Source organism: Euleptes europaea, chromosome 11 (assembly GCF_029931775.1).
Source record: "Euleptes europaea isolate rEulEur1 chromosome 11, rEulEur1.hap1, whole genome shotgun sequence".
NCBI classification, from domain to species: Eukaryota; Metazoa; Chordata; class Lepidosauria; order Squamata; family Sphaerodactylidae; genus Euleptes; species Euleptes europaea.
The window spans coordinates 40,850,753-40,862,371 of record NC_079322.1 but is presented as its reverse complement, the minus strand read 5'-3'; the positions used below and the strand labels follow the sequence as shown (position 1 = coordinate 40,862,371).

At 53.3% G+C, this 11,619-nt stretch overlaps 1 protein-coding gene across 1 annotated transcript; it reads left to right on the top strand.

Moving 5' to 3' along the window:
* Positions 1-1,181: 1,181 nt before the first annotated feature.
* On the top strand, positions 1,182-6,966 carry EVX1 (even-skipped homeobox 1). Its single transcript, XM_056857844.1, has 3 exons — positions 1,182-1,648; positions 3,991-4,238; positions 6,422-6,966. The coding sequence occupies exons 1-3, from the start codon at positions 1,198-1,200 to the stop codon at positions 6,950-6,952; spliced, it is 1,230 nt and encodes a 409-aa protein (XP_056713822.1). The 5' UTR covers positions 1,182-1,197; the 3' UTR covers positions 6,953-6,966.
* Positions 6,967-11,619: the final 4,653 nt, after the last annotated feature.

The window sequence follows — 11,619 nt, the reverse complement described above, 5'->3', positions numbered from 1 at the left end:
CGGTAAAAGCAACGTGACCGACATTCCTTGAAAAGAAGGGTAATCGAGTTACCAGTGAAGGCTGGAGCGATTTTTAAAAATATATATTCTGCTGCTTAGATCACACGCTTCCGGATCAATAATACGTTTTGAGCATGAATAGACACACCAGATAAACAAAACACCTATTTAAAAAATTGCCTGTTCTATTCTGAAATTCTGAAAGAATTTTGAATATGCAGCCGGTTCCCTTAGTTCTGACCAGTCGACTCCTTAAAATCATCTTCGGTTCAACGCCCTGCGTGTGGAAAGAAAACAAAACAGAAAAATACCTTTTGAAGCAAATGATCAGTTGGGATTATAAAAAGGGAGGGAATTTACAACCATGAATCAATCAACCTGTCTCTCTTGTCTCCTTTGCTCGCAATTCTCGAGTTTTTAACCAGATGGCCCGGTGGCCTGAAAGCAAATCATGCGTTTAGGGGAAGAAAACATGAATCACGAGCAACAGCCAGATCTTTTTACCATAACGCATTTTAAATAGGGTTTGCCAACACAATTTGATGGCAACTAATGGCAAAGGGAGAAAATAACAATTCGGAGTGAGGGCGGGGCCATCAAGTGTGTGCATCTTCTTCAAACTTGGGAAAAGCAGCTCCGAATCTTCTCATCCGGTTCAGATCAAAGATGTAGTTAAAAAAAAAATCAGAATCAAAAGGTGACTTAACTGCCGCCGGGCAAAGCTTTCTTTCCCACCGGAGGAGCTCTCTGGTCTGCCGTCGAATCCCCTCCGTGTCTCCCTTTTCACACGTCCCTCTCGCATCCTTCCCAAGCGCTCGTCACACCTGGGGCATCTCTCCCCCCCCCAGTCTTCTCCCCGGCTCTTCCTTTCATCTTTCCTGGCCGGCGGGCGTTTCTATTTATCCCCCCAGCAATGGAGTGAGTGGCGTCACCAGCGGCCCTGTCATGACGACGGCACCATTAAGGGATGACAGCTTTAGAAAGAAGAGGGCAGCGGCGAGATCCCTCCCAGAGCCGGCGCTGCACGCTGGAGCGCGCGCATCACAAGGTCACCCCCCGGCTCACCGCTGCCTGCTCTTCCCTGCGCTGGTCTGCCGGGAAGGGAGGGGGGAGAAGGAGCCAGGGGGTGGATGGGGGCTGGGGTGGGCAGGGGTGGGGGAGAGAGAGAGCCTGGACTGTCTCGGAGAGAAGAGCAGGATGGAAACCAGGAAGGAGATGGTGATGTTTCTGGAAGGAAGTCCCCTCGGCGCCCTGGTCGGCAAGAGGGCGCCCGCTGGGGCCGAGAGCGCGGCCAGCCCGGGCCAGGAGCCCCCGGACCAGATGAGCCATAGAGGCTGCCTCAGCCCCAGGTCGGGCGCCTTGTCCTCCCGGGAAAGAGGAGGAGGTGGAGGAAGAGGAAGGCCGGGAGAGGAGGAGGAGGAAGAGGAGGAAGAGGTGGAAGTGCTGCCGGGGACAGGGACGGTCCCGGAGAGCCGCTCCGCCGCCGCCGCGCTTCTCTCGGCCGGCCAGCCGCCCCCCCTCCCCCGCCTGGCCGCCAAAGGGCAGCAGAGCAGCTCGGACACCGAGTCGGATTTCTACGAGGAGATCGAGGTGAGCTGCACCCCGGACTGCGCCGCCGGCAGCGCCGAGTACCACCAGCACGCCAAAGGTACCCCCACCCCTCCCTCTCGCTTCAACTCCCCGGGGCTGGGGAGGCGGCCGCCGGCAGGGCTACCTTTGGGGTGGGTGGGAGGGGGACTCCATCTGTCGTGGAGTTAGAAAAGACCCCGTGGGGCGGCGGCGGGGGGAATATCTGAAATTGGGGGGGGGGGCGGATTGCGGGAGATGGGGTGCGATTTCCAGGCCGATCCACCAAGCAGTTAAATTCAGGGTCAGGACTGAAGACTCCAGCGGTGTGATGCGGCATAAGTGCTTTGTGGATCGCTGCCCGTGTCCCCCCCCCCTTCATTTAACTCTTCCGGATCCACGGCTTGGGTTCCCTCTATCTCGAATTGCCCGCAGACAGAGGCAGATCCCATAACCCGCAAACACATCTCCCACTTTGAAGTGTAACGACGTGTTAATGCGGGGGGGGGGGGGGACGACGACATGAAATCGCATCCTCGCAGAAACAGAGAATTATGACCTTTGCAGATTCCCCTCCCCTGCAGCCCAAGACTTGTATTGTAATTAATCCCCCCCAAGCTTTTCCTGTTCCCCTACATAACACCCCTCCCCGGGGTTCTAGTGGCTGTTTCCCCTGTCCTAAGGAGTGGGGGGAGTAAGCCAGCTTCCCTGGGTTTGGCCAAGATCAAAAGGATCCGAGCAGCTGCCGGCCCAGGCCTGGGAGAGGCTCTGTGCCGTCGCCCGGGCTGAGCTGTGCCTGGATGAGCACGGAAGCAGCCCTCCTCCCCCAAAAAAGACCATAAAAACTGGGGCAGACTGCTTCGGCTGCCCCAAGGACCGGAGCCCTGTTTGCACATTGGTTCGAGGTCCAAATTGCCCTGTCACTTCCCTGTCTCGGTGGCGCCAGCTAGGGAAATGGTCGCGGGGGCTTTAATGGCCCGGGGGCTCATTCAGTTACAATGAGAGCTGGCTGCATTTGAAAGCCAAACGCCGAAACCGAGGAGGGGGGGTTCTTTCTCATCCCCTCCCACCACCACTCCTCTCACCCCCAGAGCCCTAAATCTTCCTGGAGGAAAAAAAGGGGGGTGGGCGCAGCAAAAGGCTCCTGGCTTGGCCCGGGAGGTTTCTTTCATCTCCATTGTCAGAGAGGACTTCCTCCCCGTCCCCTAAAGGAAGCCGCATCTTCTCATGCCCGCAAGCGTTTCTCCACACCCATCCCAATGGCCGGCGATTCTCATACGTAAGCCAGCAGAGGAGAACGATCAGAGGAGATCCCACTGCAGGGGGCCTTGGAAATGCCGGGCCTGTCACATCCTGCCCTCCCGCCCCCCACAAGCACCAGGCCAAAGGGCTGCAAGTGAATGCGGAGGTCCTCTTCTGGCTGAAGGACCTCTTCCAGACGGCCCAGAAGGGGAGCTGAGGAGCATCTGATCTCTGGCTCCCGAACACGTCCCGTTGGAACTGGCGGCGCATCCTCACCAGAGCCACACCCTCCCCTTCAGCGCACCTGGAAGGGGGTCGCTCCACTGAGGACCGCCCTGTAAATTCTTGGTTAGGATCGCGGTTCTACGGGGTCCTGGCTTCGTGGCTTGAGTGGAGAGCGTGGGGCGCTTCCTCGAGGGAGAAAGGGAGGGTGGAAAGAGAGGGGCGTCAGTGGTTTCCAGCCAGTTCTTTTCTACCACATATTTTAAATATCTCAGAACTATGTTTAGGACTGGAGTTTTTAAAACACACACACAATAATCGCTTTCCACTTAAAGTATTCTATTGCGGGCTTACTCGCAGAGACCAAAGGTAAATGCGAATTGGTCTCTGTCGAGCCGGGTGACAGCAAATCAAAGACTCTGGCACCGTGATCCGAAATACTTTTAGGATGTGAGCATCTTGTTTGGAAGGAAATGGTGTGCGGGAGGGGCCTCTCTTCCACCTTCGCAGTCCACAGAACTGACTTCCTTCTGTCTCAAAGGAGAGTCCAAAACCAAACCTACAAAGTCCCGGACGCTATGCATGTTCCCCGGAAAAGCAAGTCCTACGGAATTCAGCCGGACTTACTATAAGGCATGCGACCTTACTTGGAAGCACTTGCCCTTGTTATCAGTGGAAATTACTTCCGAATAAAGATGCGTAGGTTTGGGTTGTAAATCTAGCAGGGAAGTTTAGCCCGACTGTGAACCGGATTGTTATTCCAGATGAAGAGACCTGTCCCTACACCTGGTCCTCGCTAGCCAAATGGAACATTTTTGTCCACTTGTTTCCTGCCCCCGCCCCTAATGGACATCCCTAGGGTGGCGGGATCTGAAACAAAATGGGGAGGGGGAGGGCAGGTGGGGCGAGTCCACCCGTCCCTCTGTCTCAGGCGGCCTTGCTCTCCGCTTCCCCCCGCAGGGCAGTGCTCGGACACCTCGGCGGGCAGCCCCAGCAGCGCGGGGGACCCCCCTAAAGGCGGCGGCGGCGGCGGCTCTCAGGGGTCGCTGTCCTGCAGCGCAAGCGACCAGATGCGCCGCTACCGCACGGCTTTCACCCGCGAGCAAATCGCCCGCTTGGAGAAGGAGTTCTACCGGGAGAACTACGTCTCCAGGCCCCGCAGATGCGAGCTGGCGGCCGCCTTGAATCTGCCAGAGACCACCATCAAGGTAGGCTGGCAAGGGCGGGGGGCTCCTGGTTCCCATTAGCACAATGTTGGAACACAGGCAGGATGGTGCTGCTGCAGTCGTCTTGTTAGTGGCTTCCTAGAGGCACCTGGTTGGCCACTGTGTGAACAGACTGCTGGACTTGATGGGCCTTGGTCTGATCCAGCAGGGCCTTTCTTATGTTCTTAAGGGGAGCCCCGAAGGGATGCGCTTCCTGCCACGGCGCTGGGAGGCGCAGGAGACCTCCCGTGGCAGTGGCCCGAGGAAGGGGCCGAAACTGCCCCCCCTTCCAGAGGCTGGCAGCCCCGACAAGGCCCTTCGGCATTCTGCTTAAGGAGGGGTTGAAAGGTGGCCTCTTTCCGCCCTTAAAGGAAGTGGGAAACCCCCAGTCAGCATTAAGAACTGTTGTCTGCACGACAGAGGTGGTGCGAGTCACTGTGGATTAGTCCGTTCAAAGACCTGGCCTGGTTTTATGTGCCTGCCTGGCTTTAGGATAGCTGCGATCCACTTGGAGGCCCTCGAGTCACAGCGGATTGGCAGCAGCGACCCTGTAGGATTTTCAAGGCAAGAGACGTTCGGAGGTGGTTTGCCATGGCCTGCCTCCGCGTGGGGTTGAGAGAGAGTTCGGAGAGAACTGTGACTGGCCCGAGGTCACCCAGCAGGGTGGAGGGGGCGGGATTGAACCCACTACACCACGCTGGCTCTCCCCGTACCTGAGAGTAAACGCCCTTGTCACTTGCTGCCAAGAAAATAGTTTAGAATGGGTGTGTATGTCAGCACTATCGGCTTGAGAGAATTGAATTCGCATTGCTACGGGTGAAACGGCTTGCGGATCTCACTGTATGTGCAGAAACATAAGGAACAAGATCTAAGGAAGCTTCCTTGACAGGCTGCTGGGAGATGTGTGTGTGTGTGTGTGCGCGCGCCCAACATCTGGCCGGTCCCGACTATTTTCAGTGGTTTCATATGAAACCCCACCCGCCTGAAAGACATTTCGCAGGCCAAGCCCGTCAGGACCGGAGCCGCTGTCATCTGCAGCGACCGCTTCTCCCATTCACTTCCGTGGAGTGTAGCCTGCTTGAAATACACCCGCAATACTTCATAAACGTTTGAAAGGGCGGGGAGGGTGCGACGCAGAAGAAGCAGTCCTCTGCCTGAAACCCCAGAGATTGTAGCCACACTTCAAAACACACAAACCCTGGAACTCCCCATAGATCTCCAGCTGCTGGATGTGAAGGGACAGTTCCTCGGGCAGCTTATGGGACAAGAAGGGCACAGAACGCCTCCTGTCAAAGCCTATCAAAAATAAAAAAGGCTTATGCAAATGCCCAGGTCCCAGTCGTGTGTGTGTGTGAATACATATGTATCCATGTGTATGTGTGTCTGTAGAGAGCCCCGCTTTTTCTTTCCTGCGGTTCTCAGAGCCGGAACGGTTGTGTAAAACTGGCAGCTAGTTTATGAAAACCAATGAAGGGGCTTTAAAACGGGCTTCAAAGCCCACTATATTAAGAGAGAACGGAGCAGCGTCCTGTTCTTGCTCTTCTGTAGTCCGCGGCCACAATCCTGGGCCTAGTCTCAGTGGCGGACTGGGTCTAAAAATATTGGTTGCCGGGAGACAAAGGGGGCCCACCCACAACTACAAGACTATCATTTAATTTTTATTTTTAAAAAAATATTTTTGACATATTGTCTAATGTGTAAGGGCCCCCACTTCATCAGGGGCCCACTTGCCATCGGGCAAACTGGCACAATGGCCAGTCCGCCACTGCCTAGTCTAAGGTGGAAGAGCCGATGCAAACTTACCTGGGAGTAAGCTCTATTGAGAATAGCGGGCCTGGCTTCCCAATGAATATCCCAAGGACTGAACTAGATCACAATGGGTTAGTCTGTCTATACCAGTAGAAAAGAGCAACAGTCCAGTAGCACCTTAAAGACTAACAACATTTCTGGCAGGGTATATGAGCTTTCGTGAGCCACAGGATCCAACTGTGAGATCGACAGGAAGAGCGTGCTGATCCTACCCTCGCCCTCTGGGAAACGAGGCACCCTCGCCAGGCTTACCCCCGAGTAAATGCGCTCGCGCGGCTTTCCTCGAGAGTAAGCCAGCAATCGGGGCCGCCTTTTTCGCTCGGGGGCTGAAAGAGCTTGCTGTGGTTTCTCCCCCCCCCTTCCTCTGTCCCCGCCAGGTGTGGTTCCAGAACCGCCGGATGAAGGACAAGCGGCAGCGCCTGGCCATGACCTGGCCCCACCCGGCGGACCCGGCTTTCTACACCTACATGATGAGCCACGCGGCGGCCACGGGCAACCTGCCCTACCCCTTCCCGTCCCACCTGCCCCTGCCCTACTACTCCCACATGGGCCTGGGGGCCAGCTCGGCCGCCTCCGCCGCCCCCTTCAGCTCCCCCCTGAGGCCGCTGGACACCTTCCGGGTCCTTTCCCACCCCTACCCCAGACCAGAACTGCTCTGCGCCTTCAGACACCCCTCCCTCTACGCCGGCCCGGCCCACGGACTGAGCGGCGCCGGGGGCGGCCCTTGCTCCTGCCTGGCGTGCCACGGGAGCCAGTCCAACGGGCTGCCCCAACGGCCTTCGGGATCGGACTTTACCTGCTCGGCCACCACCAGGACGGACTCTTTCCTCACCTTCACGCCCTCGGTGCTGAGCAAAGCCTCCTCGGTCTCCCTGGACCAGCGGGAAGAGGTCCCTTTGACCAGATAGAAGCTTCATCTCAGGTGGTCCCCCTCCTCCTCTTCCTCTTCCTCCTCGCCTCCGCTTCCCAAGGCCGGCACCAGGTCCCGGAACCCCCATCCCGCGTTTATTTAAGGGCGTTGAGTGGACAACCCAACCCAAGGAGGAACCTAAAAGCCACCCCCGTCTCCCAAGGGTGTACCTCCCGTGCCAATCCGTGGAAATCTACGGTGGAAATCCACAAGCGATCGGTGGGGAAGGAGGACTTGGCCAAGTGGGCAGCTATAAAGCAGACAAACACTGAAAGACATTATTTGCACCACAGGAAAGAAAGAGCTCGAATTTGCTTTTGTTTTTCTTTTTCTTTGAAGGACTTCGCCTCAGGAGGGCTAGGATAGCCCTCTCCACCATCAAAAGCATATGCATAAGCTTGTATGTGACTAGAAGGGAAATCTGAAATACTTGAAAGGAAGGCATTGTCGATCTTAACAAAATGTATGCTTGATGACAGTAAAGATTTATTCTTTGCCAGATTAAAAAGAAACCGTTGTGGGGCTTTGTGGATTTGCGGTTTAAGAGTGACATGTTAGTTATTTCTATTTTTTATTTAAACGCATTGCCCGTTTAAGATTTATTCTTGGCACTTTACATCTTTTGGTGGGCATGCTTTGCCGTCCCCCAACCTCCAGAATTATATTAGATCCCCCCCCCAGTGTAATCTTTTGTCTCTTGCCTGTCTGGGGTGGGGGGAGGGGGGAGTGAAATTGGCAGAAGGAAGCCCAGAGGGGTCAAAGCTATTTGTCCTTTAAAACAACGACGTTCCGTTGTCAGTTTGCTGAATTCTGACCACACTGGCGAAATTAGCAAGTGATGTATATGCAGGGGGAAGCTTTTTTGCGACGTGTCGGCTGCCGGCTACGCTCAGCCCGGAGATCTGCGCGCCTGCCAGAAGCTAACAAGCCGCCAAGGGAAGAGATTAAGTGACAGGGAGCCGCGCTCGCCCCTCTGCCTTCGCACAATCGCCGGGCTGCAAATTAACGCCGAGGCGCTTTGCTCTCCTTCCCGGTTCACCTCCCGTTCTTTCTCCGCGAGAGACTTCTCTGCCTCCCTATTTGCATCAGCCCCGACCTCCTACTTGCGCCTGTCTGTATATTTTCCTTCTCCTTGTAAGCTTCTGCAGCCTGTAAGGTGTCGCCTCCCCATGTATACAACACACATACAGAGAAGAAGAGTTGGTTTTTATATGCCGACTTTCTCTCCCACTTAAGGCAGAATCAACCCGGCTCACAATCACCTCCCCTTCCCCACAACAGACACCCTGTGAGGTAGGTGGGGCTGAGAGAGCTCTGTCAGAGCGGTGACTAGCCCAAGCTTCGTGTGTGGGAATGGGGAAACCAATCCAGCTCACCAGATTAGCCTCTGCTGCTCGTGTGGAGGAGTGGGGGATCAAACCCGGTTCTCCAGATCACAGCCCACCGCTCCAAAGCACCACTCTTCACCACTACACCACGGGCTCCCACACACAATCTCAAGTGGAAGTTAATGCTCCTGGGATAGCAACCAGTTTTGAGGAGAGGATCTGAAGTGGAGCCCATGTCTCACACACAAAATATCCCTCCTCCGTCTTCCGTAAACCGGACCTGTACATTCCTTTTCATCTCCAACTGATAGCCACTTCACCTAGAGCCACTCAGCGGTGTTTCTCATCATATTAGAAAGGAAAAGAAAAAGCTAGAGGCATGTAAAACAAGATGTGGCTATTTAAAAACAAACCATCAAGAAATAAAAGTGCTGGATTAAAAAACAAAAAACTTCTTGGAGCTTCAAACATGTCCAAGTTACCTTCCATGGCAATAAGAGAAGGGGGGGAGGAGGGGGAAATAAATCTGGGCATACCCCCTTGACTAATTCCAGTCAAATCTTCGAGGGTGTCATAGGCTTCATAATAGACAGCCCAAATCCAGAATCCACCAAGTAGCCCATTTATTTATTTCGAAAATGCATATGCCTCTCCCCCAGAGAACCTGGAGATATTTAAATTGGGGTCCTCCATACAGGAAGGTAACTGACATGTACGGAATTTTTAAATCTCGAAATCATTGTAATCATGCAAAAACCGTGCCTCATTGAGGGCAATGGAATTTAATGCTGCTTCCGCTCCAGGTACCCCGGGCTAACTGGTTTGACCTTTGCTTCATCTTTAAGCCTTGGATCACAACCCTTGAAAAAGTTCACCTGCTCAAGCCCTGTTGAAATGAGGAACCCAAAACCAACAGGAGGCCGGCGGCCAAGCGCTCTGCTCATTTTCACTTAGCAGGAGAACTTCCCGGAAGTTTGTGTCCTGTGAACCGTTTATAAAGAACACCCTTTCTGCACTAATTATTCTCTGAGGAAGGTGGTTCTTGCTTTTCGAACATATGGTTTTTCGTTTTTTAAACCCCTCCTCCTGAAATGTGTTTATCTCTTGAGAGGTCAAGATCTAAAGCTGGAACATATACACCGAAAGAGAGAGAGAGAGAGAGAATTTATGTAAACCCAGTCGTTTTAGTATTGCTATTTAGGGCTTCGAATGTATTATTAACGAATAAACAAACAATAAAAACCCCATTAAAGTCCCAGCCACGCCTATCTGGAAGTAAATTCCCTTGAAGTCCAGGGGTTTGTTTCTGAACAAAACTCCTCTACCAGTGAAAAGGGCAAGGGGATGAACAACTGCCCTTTTGACAGCGGAAATGTTGTGGAACCCACTGTTGAACAAGGGCAAAGAACGTATGGACTGATACTTTATTGACACAGGTCATAGTATAAAGGAAAAAAAATACATCTTTTATCCATCCTGTTTTTTGTTGTTGTTGGTTGGCTGGTTGGTTTGGTGGGGGGTGGGGATGGAGATGGGGTCTGCAGCTCCACGATTGGGTGTCAGCGTGGCCGTTGGCCTATTGGCTTCCATGGGCGTTTCTTTATCTCGAAGAAGAATGACTTGTAAGTTCGGAGCCTATTGAAGTCGGCGCTCATCAGTACAGATTGTAGAGAGCTGTCCGGGTTGGTGTCGTCATCCTGTTTAAGTGCATGGGAATTTACATCCAAATACATTTGCTTTTTTTCGGGGGAGGGGTTGACTTGGATGTCGGTTCCACAGAAATCAAATGCGTAGAGAATCCGGGCACCGGGCTCCCACTGGAATGCAAGCACATCCCTCAAACCTAAATAGATCAGATGTTTAGACGAAGGAAGCCTTCACTGTTTATCTGCCATAGGCTGCGGGAGTGACTATTTTAACCTAGTGATTTCACTCCCACGCAGAATAACTCTACATACCTCCCCTTTTGTACGGGGACTAGTAAGTAAGGACAAGTTCTGAAGTATAAGTTGGGCACAGAGAAGAACAATACCTTTGTTCATGGTTTTTGTCACGTTCCTTCCTAAAGACTGGAAGCCATGTTAAAAATAGGTACATTTACCTGGATGTAAGTCCCGTTGACATCATAGGGGCTTAGTTCTGAGCTAGCTGGGGTGGGACTGGAAAGGATGTATTTTATTGCTCCTGGCAGGCTGTCTGAGAAACATGCAAGCTTCTGAGGATCACTGAGACCTTCTCCAGGAATATACTTCCTATCTCCATTTCGTCCTACAAAGGACACATACCTCTGGTAGTTAATTCCTATGCATTGTCTACTTCCAAATGCCCCACTACATTCTCAAGGGCTTCTCTTCCAGTAAGACGGTCTCTTTCGGAATGGTTTCACATTTATCCAGAGGTGTGCCTGTGAAGGACACCCCCCCCCCAAGAAGCCCCACATCCAGAATCACGTCTAAAGCCTCCCATAGAAAAGGGACTTGAAACAAGCCAGGCAGACTGTTTAAAATGGAAGTCACCTTTCCGCGGGATTGATGGAGATGGTTGATGTTGGACGAACGTTTATTTCCAAGACGAAGCCCGGGCGATGCTGCGGAGTTTGACCCCATCGGGAAGGAGGTTCTTTCTTTCCCCCCCCCCAGCCCACCCCCGGCTCTAATTCAAGCCATTCCACCCTCCACCCCATCCCACTCTCTCAACTGTCCCGTTGGGAGCCATTGTCTTTCAAATGGGCTTTCTTCGGCGGATCCCGCCGCAGCACAAAAGGCGCTAGTGAATTTTCCCCGCGGTTCGGTCATAGGGCAGAGATTGCCTGCGACAGGTAAATAGGCTGCAGGGGTTGCGGTAATGCCAAGCGTATTTTCAGTTAATAGGGAGGGAAAATGAGGTGTCTGGAGCGATATTGGAAAGTACAAGATCGATGATCCGCCCTCGTGTCCAATCAGCAGCCTTTAATTGACTGTATTTTCTAGGTAATTGAGCCACTCTGCTTCTAAATTGAAGTGGAAGATATAACAATACATCTTGCTGGGTGGAATTACTCATTACTTCATAATGAAATTTCCCTTTTTGCTATGGAGTGGGTGGGTTGTTGCTTGGAAAAACACACGCACGCCAACCCACACCATTTTGTAATAGCTTTGGTGGAAGAAAATAAGCAGAGGAGGAGGGAGAGAGAAAAGAGGGGCGAGGGCAGAGAACAACGCGGGGTGGGAGCCAAAGCCCAGCGAAATCGATGCATTCGATAAACATTGGCTCGTGGCCCTCCCTGCCAGGGACCTCCGCGGGGTAACGCGTAACCCGGGCGGAAATCCGAGCCCCCGGCGCAAAGGGCATCCGC

Bases quoted from the DNA above. Each gene is read 5' to 3' on its own strand.
- EVX1 (XM_056857844.1), top strand. From the start codon at position 1,198: ATGGAAACCAGGAAGGAGATGGTGATGTTTCTGGAAGGAAGTCCCCTC. The intron at 1,649-3,990 runs GTACCCCCACCC...TTCCCCCCGCAG, and splicing joins GTACCACCAGCACGCCAAAG to GGCAGTGCTCGGACACCTCG. The intron at 4,239-6,421 runs GTAGGCTGGCAA...TGTCCCCGCCAG, and splicing joins TGCCAGAGACCACCATCAAG to GTGTGGTTCCAGAACCGCCG.